Source organism: Cydia pomonella, chromosome 17 (genome assembly GCF_033807575.1).
Source record: "Cydia pomonella isolate Wapato2018A chromosome 17, ilCydPomo1, whole genome shotgun sequence".
Taxonomy (NCBI): Eukaryota; Metazoa; Arthropoda; class Insecta; order Lepidoptera; family Tortricidae; genus Cydia; species Cydia pomonella.
Genome location: NC_084719.1, coordinates 7,824,701 through 7,840,099, shown reverse-complemented (window position 1 = coordinate 7,840,099; position 15,399 = coordinate 7,824,701). Strand labels below are relative to the sequence as shown.

Here is a 15,399-nt window from a genome sequence, read left to right as displayed (position 1 = left end):
GGCGTACACGAAGAGAGGCCTATGCTCAGCAGTGGGCGACTGAAGGCATTTTAGCTTATGATTGAGATTATTTTTCTAATTAACTAATTAAGATAGATTGCCCTGATTAAGATAACCCTGTTTTGACTTTTATTGTTTGTCTGTGATATTATGATTAGAGTATGTATTATTATTTAATATGTGTGCCAATAAGCACGACATAGTGATACTGAAATATTCATTTAACATTTTGCAACTTAGGGGCTGTCCATTAAAACTAGCCAAAAAAGTATGACATTATTATGGACAACCCCTTACCTATCGACATAGTGGTCTTATATCGTCCAGTATAACGATGCGTTCAGGGTAATGTTGGGGTTGCCGCGCCGCTGCATCGCATCGGGCATGTTCGCGGAGGCGCGCACCGCGTGCTTTTTCACCACTCTGCGCAGGCGGTGCGCGTCCTTGCTCTGCAGAGGGCGTGATAGCCCCCACACCATTTTAAAAATGATCTCCAACAGGTTTGATTGCCCTTACATGAACCATTGCATGTTAATACATACAAATATGAATGTAAAGTAAGGAATATGGCTTTATTAGGAATGTTTTATTTTAATCTAGATTTTAATAGTAATGAATTGTAATTGATTGTATCTAATTTGAAATTTCTGATATTTTTATTATTTTATTTTTATTTATTAGACAATAATTTTGTTCTAATCTTATAATTATATACTAATTTTTTTTTTATGTTTTATTCGGATTTTTTATATGGCTGTGTTATTTTGTAAATGTCAGTTATATTCAAATATTTCTAAATGTTACTGTTTTAATTTATTTTTAACTTTTTTTTAGCATTGTAATGCGATTGGACCTATGTTGTCTTAAATAAACGGATTTATTATTACTGTATGTCTTTCCCATCACGGAACAATGGTGTTCCGGACCTTTGGGAGGCATGCGCGGAGCCGAAGCCAACACGTAGACAGTTTGACACTTTAATGAAATGTAAGGGGTACACCGAGTGGATGCTGCCCTTGCCCGTGTCATGGGACGCACGCAGAGGCAGCACCCGCCAGGGTGTAAGGACTATTTGAGAGTTGATGGAATCTAAAATTTGCTCAGATCAGAGTACCCGGAGCTCTATTTTCAACTCCTACGCTTACTCTGGTTATAATATTAGCTGAAAATCGTTGAGCATTAGACTTTTTGTTTGCCGCGACATCTATTGTCGAGTAGCAGTACTGAGAGTTCCGCTACTTGACGCTAGATGTAGACAACGAAAATAATAGTATTTTTGGTAACAAAACCGTTGTATAGAGTGAGCACTCTTGGTCTTCTTAATTCTCTTTGGCATGACCTATACAACGTACCCTTTCTGTGGCTGGTGTAACATACGTCGTATAAATCATTCCCATTTGACCCAGTCTCCTGTATGGGGGCGGTCACGTGGGGACGTCGCCATGACCGAAATCAGCTAGACCAGAGGTCTGTTCTACAAACATTAGATATTCAAATATTTAATATTTACAAATTTAAAACTCTTACAAAACATCTTTAAGACCATTTCAAGACTGTTTACTCTGATTAGTCGAGATAATGAACGACACAATGTCAAGCTATTCAAATGATAACGCGTGTATAATTATAAGTGAAACGGTATTTTCCAGTAGCTAATATAGCTATCTATATTGTTTTGTTTCGTATTCTTATTATAATTATTTGTTTATAAGTTATTTGTTTTACAAGGGGCAAAGTTGTTGTTTAACCGCTCGTATTGTATGCTAATATTGATACCCAACAAGCGAAATCGAAGTACAAGCGGCGAGTGGCTCGAGAAGTGGAATCTTGAGCGTTGCGAGTGTATCAAGACTTTCTAGGCACGAAGGTTAAATAAATTTTGCCACTGAGTGAAACACAACAATTTTTACCACCCCGCCGCGAGGAAAACACGAACTGTAAAATACCAAAAACATGAACGAAATCAAATTAAATGAACGTTATTAAAATATTTCATCATTCAAAATCATTATTTAAAAGTCAATCCTACCAGCTAACAAAAGAAATCAACTAAAAAATTTGCATCAAATTACCTTGCCCCTCTTGTGGATAAAATGCAATTTTCTCATCAGTTTTTGAACAATCAAGAGAGGCCTTACGAGTGTGGTGAAAAAATAATTGATATACTATACTTAACAGATTGTTTCAATATTGACATCTGTCAATTTATTTGTTTGTTAACGTCAACAATGTTAATTAATATAAGGTCACTCACACCCACATCTTATCAAATCAACTCTTGGTAACAGTTTGCTTGTAGGTAGGTTTATTGAACTTATGAAGTCAACGAGATTTCGCCCAATAGAGGTGAATATGGAGGCGAAAATAAATGAAGTTTTAAAACGACATTCTGTGATCCTAACATGAAGCTTGACATGAATATTCAAGTTACATATGTCTGGTAGTATTAAAGTTTTCGTTGCTAGACATTATTGTAATACAAAGAAATTAGAGCCAGTAGAAGTTTTACATACTAAACTTAAGAATAACAATTTTTAGTAATGAAAACTACATAGATATAGAGGAAAACTACTAATGTACCTACTATTACGATACAAGTGCAGAAAATAGGAAATTCGCAACGAGTGGTGATAAATTAAAACACGACCGATGGGAGTGTTTTAAATCGACACGAGTTGCGAATTATCTATTCGCACGTGTATCGTACAACGTTTTACAGTACATATTACTCTTTAAAGTTTCGACATATGCACGGAAAGTGCTCATTCCCGCACACGTGCGGGAAAGTAGTATCATATGTACTGTACAGAGTATTTTATTATTATATAAACAATACGCATTACAATTTTAGGTTGCGGGCTAAGCATGTACCTACGTGTCGTGTTATAGTAATAATCTTGATTTTTTGGCCTCAAACCCTAAGCTGTTAAACAAAAGGCATTGTTTCTTTTGTGCACCGCGGTGACCGGTGACTATCAAATTTCTCATTACTGAGAAGGATAAAGCCCATTTAAAAGACAATTTTAGCGTTCTACTTTTGTGGTACCTACCTGTATGGGTATTATCCTTTCATGCATTCAACAGTTTACTTCCAGGGCGCGCTAGGATACAACGCAGTAGCGACGCGCAGACTGTTCGATCAGCTGATAACCGCGCTTCGTATCCTGCGTGGTCGCCTGGACTGTCCAGACTTTGGCGAGGCATGTCGGCTTTCGGCTATTTGTTCCAGAAGGGCGTGCCTTCCGCCCGCACGGTCTTGCGGCGCAACTCGCCCGTTTGCTGAGCGTTGAACACGCTCAATAAGCTCGCTGCTGTGCAACACTCCTGCGATTTGTTTGCGGACGGCTGGAGGGAGTGGACGGTTATTGAGAAAGATTGTTTAAAATATGCGAGTTACTGACCTGATTTAATGATTGAAATGTTTAAATGTATTTTATGACATGATCTTTATGTAGCTATTACATATACTATTTGTATCTCCTTGGATTTCACGGGCCTATAAATCTCGGTCTTTTGATAGGCTTGCGTGGGGAAATAGATCCAACACGTAGAGGCCCCTTTGAGAGATTTAATGTCATGTAGAACGCCTGCTGGAACCCGTTCACAGGTGCAACAATAGATACCCATGAACCGATCGCAGCAGGCATTGGGACTATTGTTGAAAAAGTGAACAGTAAAACGGTCGATGGATTGAAATTTGGGTGGACAATGAGAATGGGTTATTGCAAAGACGTCCGGACACCTGCCATAACAATGTTTTCACTAGTTATCGAGGCAGGCGGTGACTTGCCGCCCACTAGATGGGCCCCTGAAACTGCCGTCGTGAAGACGACCAGGAGCAAAACCGGTGTGAGCGGCTCAGGGGTGTCGAGAGATTTACGGCGCTTTCTACCCAATGGCTGATAACAGCCACTGTGCCAACTCGCGTCTTATGCAAATTTTCACTTCCACCCCTGGAGCATTTAGCTCTAAAGACTCCTCTCTGGACGGCCAATGAAGACAAGCCAGAGCTGAGAGTCCTGCGGGTCGCCTTGGGGTCCACTACGACCGACGAAGACACGCCGGAGACGGAGACCCTGACCGACTCTCGGGAGTACTCGGGTCCGTGGGGTCTTTACTCCCCAGCAGCTCGCCACAAGCTGCCCTGCCTTAAATATACTTATTATTATTGTTTTTTATAAATATATAATGACCTTAGGTATAAGAAATGTAATAACGACTTAGGCTAGTCCTGTAAAGTAACATTTATTGTTTTTAATAAGTTGAAATTTATGGTCCAAATTCATGGTGTGTTTGTTGTGTGTCAATCTCTTACCTAAAGTACCTAAAATAAAAAAGTCCCATTGTGCAAATAAGTTTTATTAAGTGCGCCAATACACTACTATCGCTATATTCTCACATAGGTAAATAAGATAAGAGGCATGCTTACCTAAATGTAGATATCCAAATCACATAATCATTCTAATCTAAATTATGTGGTCGACGATCATCCATCATTAAAAAGTTATCAGAAATTCATTAGTATCAAATACCACACTCAAAGTTTACGTAATTTAAACCTTCATTTTGCGTTCACCATATTTATCTACTCGCTGAAAATAAAACACGTCTAATATCACGTTCCTAAAACACAGACAAAAAAACAAGTATCCCGAAGATAAACCTCTTAGACCTGTATGAAAGTAATAAATATGAAATTTATTGTACGGACCCGGAATACCTAATATAGTCGAAAAAACTGCCAATTTAAAATTCAAACATTACAAATCTGAAAACCCTGGCTAGTGAAAGCAATAACCAAGACAGAAAGGTATCAGAGACGGCCATTGCATCTTCGTCTCCTAATTGACCGAACCAGCAGAACCTTGCACCTTTCCCCTAATATAATGTATTTATTACTATCCAAGCTGCCCCTATTCATCCACCTTCCACTGGTGATGTCACGTGCCACCGTAGCCCCAACTCACTTATTCCTCAGCCGAGTAGGCCCGTGCGCCGACACCTCCAAGATGGCAGTCAGAGTGTCGGAGCTGAGCATCATGCGCCGGTTCTACGACTTCATGCTGTCGGGACAGCTGAATATTACTGGTAACTTCAGTGATGGCTGGGATATCAAGGTTTGTGGTTTTCTTCATGTTTATGCATTTTCCATAGTAAACTGTCCATAGGCATTTGTGGTAATAGGGAAGATGGACAGTCGGCACCCAGCTGGGGAGTAAGGCTCAGATACACCTGACCAGATGGATGTTTGCACAGATCGCATTCACGATCGTACATATCACAGCGCGTTTTATCCAGTTCGAAGGGCCATCAGGAATATAATTCATTGCAAAACTATACAAAAATTATGTGTTAGACGAACATAACTCTTATAGAACCACGTCATGTCAGTCTGGTCTACTCTATATCGGAACGTGTGTTGTTATACATTTTTAGAAGTTCATGGTGGAATACGCATTTCCTTCAATAAGGTTTAACAGGGTTCTACTTACTACTTAATACCTTTACTTAATAGACATTTGTTTTGTTTGTGTGTGTCTTTTAAACATGTATTGTCTATTCGAACACGCCACAAGTACATACAACAGGTGACTTACTTAAGTTTTTTACCTATACTATACTGTAGATAGTACTGAACCCTAACGAAATACACTCACATTTTTTAGGCAACGATGCAGAAGTGCCCAGACATCCGCAACACCGACACATGCGACCACTACCGGTCTTTCACGGTCGTCTCTGGCGGTTGCAGCGGCGAGAGTTTGCCAGGTTTCGATCTCTACAGCATGTTCTTCCACTACCTGAATCCCAAGCGAGTATCTATTCCTACCTTTCACAGGAACATCACTTTCACGGTTGTAGCATACTAGCTTGTGTAAACGACTTCGACCTCTACAAAACTTTCTTCCACAATCTGAGTCCCAGCTGACTACTTACAAGTCACACGAACCTCACTTTCTGTCGTTCACAGAATTTGTACCAGTAGATAGCGAAAGAACTCAATGTAGAGTACTCTAATTCTACAGCAAATTATTTCACTACCTGAGCTCCAGACTACCAGTTTGAGATTAATTTGAAGTATTAGCCAGCCACACAGTTTCCGGAATTGGCACACGACCATATCGATCGTTCATAGCGAGGTTGTACCCCCTGTACCTATCAGTAACAGGATCACTACCAACGCCACGTCGGCGACGCGACACCCATTCCCTCAAATTAGCACTAGAAAATCAAAATAACAACAACCCCGACGTCCACATTTACCTTATAAATCACTTTCAGAATGAGTTGCCCAATAAAACCTGGACAGTACCACATTGAGAACTACCCGTTCTTCACGGAGGACAACTACCTGGCCGTGACGGAAGCTAAGATATCCACCAGCGTCTTCGGATACACGGTGCGGCTGGACGGTTTTAGCGATTCAGAACACGTAAGTCCATGCATATGCATTTATGGTATCTCCCCATTTCTACTTTTTGCATAATTCATTATGCAAAAAGTAGAAATGTAACGTGCAGCTTGAGCTGGGTCGGTTGCTATCTACTTTGCTAGAGTCCGACTATGCTGAGGGCCTACCGCCAACATCGAAAATATTTATCTGCCTCTCTATCACTCTTGCGTATTCGAGCGACAGAGATTACGCAAACCCGTTATCTCAGAATAGAGCTGTTACATAAGTTTGGACGAATAATGTGATTTGAAATCACGATAGTTGCTTTTTAATAACATGATTGCTTTAGCACGCGCCTAAGACGCCTCTCCATAAAAGAAACAAAGGATTTTGTTTAACAGATTAGAGTCCGAGGCTCATTTAACTTTCAACTCATTTGAGAAAATTCATACTATACCAGCTTGAATCCTTCGACTCCGTCCAAAGGCGCGCTGTGTGAATCGTCAACAATCTCAAACTCACAAGTGATATTGAACCTTAGTGTAAGGAAATACTTTGCCTCCTTGTGTGTGTTCTACTGCTTGTACAATGGGCTGTGCTCTGAACAATTGTTTGACATGATGCCAACGGCCGCTTTCTATCATCGCACGCTGTCGGCAGGGTGTTCATCCTCACGGCCTGGCCTAGAACCTAAATCGTCGCGCACTACGCGGTTTAAGAGGAATTTCCTCCCGAGGACGCTCCGGCTGTGGAATGAGCTCTCTGCCGAGGTTTTCTCAAGGGAAAGGGTCGGCATCGCGCATGTAACACCCCTGGAATTGCAGGCCTTATGAACACCTACAGTAACAGCTTACCATCAGGCGGGCCGTATGCTTGCTAGCCACCGACATGGTATATTAAAAAAATACATTTTCTACTGCTCCTCTACAGATACTGTGCGTGGAGGCGTACCTGCGCCTGCTGTACCTGCGCGATCACAACTGGCTGGACCTGGAAGCCGCCGCCACAGAGCCACAGACCACCGAAGAAGACTAATATGAACTATATGAAGCAATAATCAATTCACTTGCATTTGTCCCATTTAATTGGCGACTAGAGTCAGCGCAGCATATCTTTACCTTCCATAAGTACCTCTCTATCGCCCATCATCTCATCATTCACATGTTTTCTTTTCGTATGATCTCTTAGGTCGACAGCCCATCCTTTTCCTTGATTTGCCTTTCCTCATACATCTCTCCACATTCATTCCTAATACCGTCTCATGACTTTCATCCCACTTTATCACATGTCCATACCACGCTAGGAATTTGCTCTTACTTTGGTTTTGTAAGACATTTGAATAGTTGAGTCGCGCTCTCTTGGAAGGGTTTCCACGGAAGACAAGGTCAAGGTATGCAAAACGCACCTTGACAGTCTTGACACCAAGCCGAGTGCCTTTACAGTGACGTTATAAAGTATTTTTATGTAGCGTGTTAGTTAATTTGTTGTTAACACATTCACTGCCGGGAACCCACCTGGTGGGCGCTCGTGAACTTTGTTCAGATGCCGGACAACCCGCTGGGCGGGTTGTTTTGTACGCAGCTATAGACCACCGGTTTCTGAGGTAGTGCGCCGTTTTTTGTCTGGCAGTGAATGTGTTAAACTTTCTGAATAAATATTATTCGTAAGGTGGGGAGAAAGGAGAAAAAGAAACAAGAAAAGAAAAATAAAAAGATAGAGATACTTAAAGATATTAAAAACTTAATTAAATGATAATACAAAAAATAAAAGTAATGCATAAATAAAATTAACTTCTAAATACTTACGTAGAAAGAATTTCCTCATACAGTTCCTCTAATTCGAACAAAATAGACTGTTTCTCTTACCCCACCTGACCTTAAATTCTAATTTCTATACTTTAAAGCAATACATGAAGCTAAATAGTACTTTGTGATTTTGTCACGACTCTGTTCTCTTCTCTCTGCCGTATGATCGCTCTTGCCTCTTTATTTGTAGTATACACTGCCTTACATCTAGCTTGTAATGAAACTACAAAGTGTACAATATACATATATTAAGTGCTCACTCCGCCCAGCCCCAGATGCCGTGGCTCTCCCTGACCGTCTCTCTGTTCTCGCGCCTCTGGCGTGTGACAGCACTCGCCTCTCCCTTGGCTATTGCTTTCTTCCTCTCCGTCCTCTTCTGTCGGCTTTCTAGATTCTTCTTTACCTGTTAAAAAAATAAGAATAATATTTTTATTACTTGGCCATAACAAAAAAGCAATACAAATTGATAATTTTCGGAAATTAGAAAAATGCAAATAAACTAAGATACTTTAACCATTGCCAATCCCAAATCGAACATGAACCCTCTAGTAAATTTTTACGGAAAAGCGAATAGAAACGAATGTTGATACACATATTCAAACGTTTGTTATATATTTGACAACTTGTGTACGTGGCCTTAGTAAGTAGTAAGGTGATGCTATACTTGAATTATTTACATAATATAAGGAAGAATCACCAGATGGCAAGCACTTACCGTCGCCCACGGACACCTGCAACACCAGCGGTTACAAGTACATTGCCGGCCTTGGTCCGGTAATACAGCGGGCGACAGTTAATAATACAATTTAGCTGGGCGAGGCAGGCAGTTTCTAGAGAAACGCACATATAGATGGAGTACAGTATGGTAGTTCTGTTTTACCTGCTGTTTCACCACCTCCGGTGCTATCGTGCTAGCCGACGTGTACGACCTCATGGACCTCACGTCCGACAACGCCTTCTCCACCATAGCTAACCGGTACTTCTGCGAGTTCCTATCCAGCTCTGTGAGCTTATCGTCTTCTTCTGTGAGCTTGTCTTCTGTGAGCTTGTGTTCTGTGACTGCAATGAGTTGTGGAGGCTCGTCTTGGATTTCTAGTGATACTGTTTTGTGGGTGAGGCGTTGTATGGATGTTTCATCGTTTTGGATTGAGTCGTCGACCTGTAACAATGAAAATATAGCGTCAAATAACTTTTTATTTATAAGTAATAGGATAACCATGTATAGAATTGCGTTAGTGGCCTAGAGGTAAGAGCGTGTGACTTTCAATTCGGCGGTCGCAAATTTGAACTTATGTACGAAATATCATTTTGATATTTACCAGTCGCTTTTCGGTGAAGGAAAACATCTCGAGGAAACCGGACTGATCCCAATAAGGTCTAGTTACCCTCTGGGTTGAAAGGCAGTCGCTTTCGTAAAAACTACCTATTTAGTACCTAGGCCAATTCTTGAGATTAGTTTCCACGCGGACCCCAGGCTTTAATGAGCCGAGGCAAAAACCCGTGATAACGCGAGGAAGATGAACCATGTATCGAGTGAGTATTCTAAGCTTACTCACATATATCTCTTTGGTAATTTGCAAGCCTAATCTAGTACACTTTTTGAATTGCTTAAGAAGCGGAAAAGCGATTCACGACGTACGCAATGGGATATTTAATATCTTTTTTAATGTGGTTTATACCTTAGTTACTAATTTTAATTGATATCACTAGCATTTCAAGTGGTGATATCAATTAAAATTGCGCGTAAACGCTAGCCGGTAAGTTGATGATCTCTATTTGTCACGGATTAGAAAATTAGTAGGAATGTCACATATAAATAAAAAAAAACTTTATGATATTAAAACTTTGAGCTAATAAACTCGGGCTTACTGTGCTGCCCTCTACAGATCGCGAACGCTCCTAATACTGTAAGATGATATATTTGATCGTTTACCTGTTTCCTAAACGCGGCTAGCTCTTCTTCGGTGTATTTCTTGTTGTCGTAAGCTTTGTCTTGTGTGCCATCTGAGTCTTTTGTGTTCTGTGTGTCTTCCGCTTCGGAATCCTCGTCGTCACTCACTTGAAGACCTATACCTAGTTCCTGTGAAAATAAAAATTGGGTGAGTGAATTTGAACTAATACTTGTGATTAGGTACATTTGAAAGTATGAATTATAAGTACATATAATATCTAAATGCATTAAATACATACATTCTTGTTTTCGCCCCGAACCACGAAGTTACTTAGCGCTATGTTCCTTACGATCGCGGATTCGAATCTCGTTTAAGACGATGCATCTCAAAGGCATCCCTTTTAGTTTTTAAGATTTAAAAAAAATATTTACCTACAACAACTCATCGTCGACAGCCCTAGCTCGCTTGTAGCCCGAGCATGCGACCTCCTTGTCTAACTAGTCCTCTCGCTCCAGCCCGCAAGGTTGTCACACTGACCTCTTAACAACTCGTCGTCAACAGCCCTAGCTCGCTTGTAGCCCGAGCATGCGACCTCCTTGTCTAACTCGTCCTCTCGCTCCAGCCCGCAAGGTTGTCACACTGGCCTCTAACAACTCGTCGTCGACAGCCCTAGCTCGCGTGTAGCCCGAGCATGCGACCTCCTTGTCTAACTCGTCCTCTCGCTCCACCCCGCAAGGTTGTCACACTGGCCTCTAACAACACGTAGACCACGTAGTCGACAGCCCTATCTCGCTTGTAGCCCGAGGATGCGACCTCCTTGTCTAACTCGTCCCCTCGCTCCAGCCCGCAAGCTTGTCACACTGACCTCTAACAACTCGTCGTCGACAGCCCTAGCTCGCTTGTAGCCCGAACATGCGACCTCCTTGTCTAACTCGTCCTCTCGCTCTAGGTCGCTGAAGCGCGGGTACAGGGTGCTCTCGTAGCCGAAGCGCTTTTTGAAGAAGTCGCGGACGCAGCGAACATCGCGGTCGAAGTAACTGGAAATAAAGGAATACATTGACATATGCCCAAACTCGCTTCAAAGGGTTCAGTTCAGACCAAAAACTAGTTCTAGGCATATTTCTACAATATGTATTTTTAATATAACCGCAAGCTTAAACTAGACGTAGCTTTTAGTGCGACAAAACAATTCTGAAAGTTTTTATTTAATTTAGTCTTAACTAAAAGAACATTATTTTTTTTATTTTTTTGAACGGCGATGTATTTCGTACATCATGGTCACTTGTGAGAGTTGTGACGTCGCGTCATTAAATGCCCTTTATAACAGCACTAATTAGTGAATTTAAAACCTATCTAAGAACTATCTAACTATACATATCACAAATCTTTTACTGAAAACCATAATCAAATCTGTTAATCAGTTTGGGACTTTTGGGAGATACAATGCCACAACATATAATAACTCACAGTTCAGCATTAGGATGCTCTGTAGACACCATTTGCGGGAAATCTATGATGATCGGTTTCCCCTCCTCGTCGATCATGAGGTTGAACTCATTGAAGTCTCCGTGGATGACCCCACAGTTGCCCAGGCGCACGACCAGCGACATCAGCTCGTCGTACAGCGCCGGCACGTCGGGTAAGGAGCGGACTTGCGTGCTACAATTATAAAAATCGTTAGCCGATTGTCGGCAGCCCTTTAAAGTCGTTGAGCTACTAAAATATCATTTTTCTACTCGAATTTTAATGCTTGAATGAAGAATTAAAATTTCGTATAGCAAACTATAATTGCGTACTTTTCATGTATGGGCTCCCAACTCAATTATAAGATTATTTTCGCTAAGCTGGAATCAACTATAAAAAAATTGACCAATCACGTGCCGCCGCCCCTTCCCATAGAAAAGACTTAAACGGGCGCGGGGTCGCGCGGAGTTTATGTCTTTTGTACTATATTTTTGTCTACTGAGATACTTACCAATTTTCATTAATTATGTAGATTTTATAGTTAAAGAAGGATTATTTTAGTTGACTTGTAGAAAAAGTATTGTATACAATAGTGATATAATAAAGCTTTTCAGTCGAGTACCGTGTTTGCCTAAGTAAGGTACGAATACAACTAAGTATCGTACGAGAATCTAATAACAAGACAAGTTACGGTTTTAATATTTTAAGCTGGCCACTTTAAAATATTTTATGTGTATGTCAGTAATCTCAAAATTAGTTTGATGCAGCAAACAAGTATATATATAGCAGCAAGTAAGGTATTAATCAAATCTCGTTTAAAAAATAGTAAAAGTGTCAGTTTACTTTAATTCGAAGAATCTGTTAGGTTTGGAACAATCAAGTTTAACAAACGAACTTGCAGTTAATAACAATTTAATTTCCTAAAGGTATTTTTTATATAGATATAATTTCAAAAAAAGTCATAGATACTTACAGAGGCCCTCCTCGCACGAGGTCCATAACCACGCAGTGTCGGTTGAAATCCACAGGACGGGGCACGGGGAACCCGCGTTCATACAGGGCCTTCATGTATGCGAACTCCTGTGAATTCAAGTATAATTTCGAATTTTCATAGTGCAAGGCATAAGGGTTGTATGTTTTCGTAAAGTGAAAATTCAATGTTCTTTTTGCAATTTTTTGTTAGCAAAAACTTTATTAACTTTACTATATTTAATCTCTGAACTTGGCATAAACATAGGCTTGCGTTTAACAGATTAGGGCCCGAGCCAAACTATCATTTCATAATATTCGTACTATACCTTGGTGGCAGAGATGCGCGACAGATACAGCCAGGAAGCGCGGTGGCGATGCGCGTGGTAGTCGCGCTTATCTTTGACGTTGCGGAAGCATGTGCGACCCAGCCTGCAAGGTTTTAGAAGATAATGACAGTATTACTGAGCTCAAGTAAAGCTACATTGATTTCGTTGATGAGGACAAGAAGGAGAGGCGCGAACTTATGAAGATCCACTGTACTTCTATAGTAATGTCAATGTAAAGGTCTACTGCACTTCTGGGGTGGCCTTAGTACAACAATACATGTTTACTTTTATCTGATTAGGCGAGTTCACACAGAACGAGCATACCCGCGAGGCAAGTTCGCACAAACCGGCCAGTGTAGACGTGCCTCGGCCGACGCGGCGCGCGCGTTTTCCTCGCCTGAGTGCGTTAAAGTTGCTTTTGTGTTAAAGTTCCCTAAACAATGGATTCCCAGAAAGCAGCAGTGCTGTCAGTCCTGATTGTAAGTGAAAATTATACAACATGGATATTGAGTTGATTGCAGTTATTAACCCTTAATCACTGACTTGTTTTAACTGTATCCAATTATAAACTTTTAAGGTTAAATCTGAAATGTCTAATGACAGCTAACGCAGCAATACTTTTTTGTTTAGTTTTATGACATGCTAGCTAAGATCAATTCAATATCTTTAATCTCAAAAATCAGAATAAAAGTAAAATGGAAAATACACAACCAACACTAAATTTAAAATGCAAAATGCAAAACAAATGTCAAAAAAAACAATAAAAAATACAAAAATACAAATGGCAGTAATTATAAAAATCATTTTCTATTGCTATTATTGTCACATTATTATACTATTTTTGTTACTAGTAACTCAAAAATATTTTGAGCATATCTAAGTATAATGGCTTACTTAGATATGCTCAAAATATTTTTGAGCATCCAGGATAGTTTATATGAAAAAATAGTATTCCAGTTACATTGCTTACCGATGCAACTTCAAGCAGAGTGGGTTATGATCTTCATCAGCAACTGTGTAGATGTTGGACTCTTTGCCCACACCAATCTGGTTGCCGAATGAGGCAATCACCTTCCTGTTTGTTAGTGCCTTGAGCGCGAGGTAGTCATAGCCAGCATTGGTGAGTCGGTAACCATCATCTGTCAAGGACATATTTTTTTAATGAGTAATTTAACAGCTCAATCACTTAGGTTAGGTAAGTAAACCTTTATTTCGAATAAATGACTAACATATAGTCTGACAAACAACATTGTCAGTAGAAAAACGCGCGAAATTCAAATTTTGTATGGGACAACAACCTTTTTCACCAACATTTTTAAAATTTGCCACTTTTTTGTACTGACGGAAATGGCTTGACAGACTATATGGTTAAAATAAGTACATACATTTTATAGGATTTTACACAGATCAACATAGTTCCACAGTAAGCTCTATAGGGCTTGTGAGTTGTGTTACTACAGCATTTCTCCATTGTTACAATGATCCTTTTCAATTATTCTTATCTCTGCTTGATTAATTAATTACTTTTAGCTGCAAACATTGCAACAGTCAGCAGTTTGATAAATGTCTGTAACATACCAAGGCTTGTATGATGGGTCAGCTTTCAGCAACATCCTCAAAAATATGAAATCTGATACAACATAGTTATGTTGTATCATATGTAGTTATATGTTATATCAGATTTCATATTTTTTTATTCTTTATTGCTTTTATGCTGTATATTAGGTCTTATTGTTAATATAGGTTAGACAAGAGCTATGTAACTTACAGTGTTTTCCTCGCTCGTACGTCAGCAGCCTATGTTTACACAACTCCTTCATTAGTTTATGGACTCCGCCGTGACGGAGATTCGCAATAGACGCCACAAGCGAACCCGGCACCAGCTCGTGGTTCTTCATGCCCATTTCCACCTAAAAACGACACGTAAAGTAGTAAGGTTAGGGATAATGTGGAACAATCACTGAATTTCACTATAAGCTTTCACATACCGCAGTCAACACGCGGAAGTCCTCCCCCGTCAAATAACGTAAAATTGCTACGTCTAGTTTCCCCATTTTGAACTAATAACTGGCATGGGAAAATTAATATAAACAACCTTTACAGCGTCATGTGTTCAATGAAAGAAAAGGAAGAACATGGATGGATGGCATTGGTGACAGTGACAGCAGTAGCGTTTAGTTAGCGCTTAATATTTGTATTTTTATTAAGATTTAGTTATTTAGTCACATTTAATGTCCATATATAAAATTTGTTTATTATAGAGATATAAACAATAAATTAAATGTTTAACTACTTAATAAACCGCGCGAACTCTGCAAGTCGAACAGCTGTTCTGAGTTTACTTTAGCTGTCATTGTCACGTCAATACGTCATTTAGCCGGAAAATCAGGCTGACGCAACTAGGAAGAAATTTTTTTTGTATGGAATTTGTTTCGCAAATCATTGCCAACGAAGAAAAAGAAAACGTCAGTGCTATTTATTCTGTCAAGTTTACATCAAGTCTACTGTCAGCCTAATTGCTTTGTTTGTTTTGGAGGCTTCAATGT

General features: G+C 40.0%; 2 protein-coding genes across 2 annotated transcripts; one reads left to right on the top strand and one right to left on the bottom strand.

The window, feature by feature from the left end:
- The first annotated feature begins 737 nt into the window (after window positions 1-737).
- LOC133527279 (uncharacterized) lies at window positions 738-7,840 on the top strand. Its single transcript, XM_061864218.1, has 4 exons — window positions 738-5,117; window positions 5,667-5,812; window positions 6,283-6,433; window positions 7,325-7,840. Exons 1-4 carry the CDS (start codon window positions 4,887-4,889, stop codon window positions 7,427-7,429), a joined length of 633 nt encoding a protein of 210 aa, XP_061720202.1. The 5' UTR covers window positions 738-4,886; the 3' UTR covers window positions 7,430-7,840.
- A 590-nt stretch (window positions 7,841-8,430) lies between these two features.
- LOC133527278 (serine/threonine-protein kinase RIO2) lies at window positions 8,431-14,995 on the bottom strand. Its single transcript, XM_061864217.1, has 10 exons — window positions 14,842-14,995; window positions 14,622-14,763; window positions 13,824-13,992; window positions 12,854-12,956; window positions 12,529-12,635; window positions 11,559-11,750; window positions 10,957-11,128; window positions 10,133-10,279; window positions 9,080-9,358; window positions 8,431-8,602 (listed from the first exon to the last, which is right to left on the bottom strand). Exons 1-10 carry the CDS (start codon window positions 14,905-14,907, stop codon window positions 8,456-8,458), a joined length of 1,524 nt encoding a protein of 507 aa, XP_061720201.1. The 5' UTR covers window positions 14,908-14,995; the 3' UTR covers window positions 8,431-8,455.
- Between the last annotated feature and the right edge of the window lie 404 nt (window positions 14,996-15,399).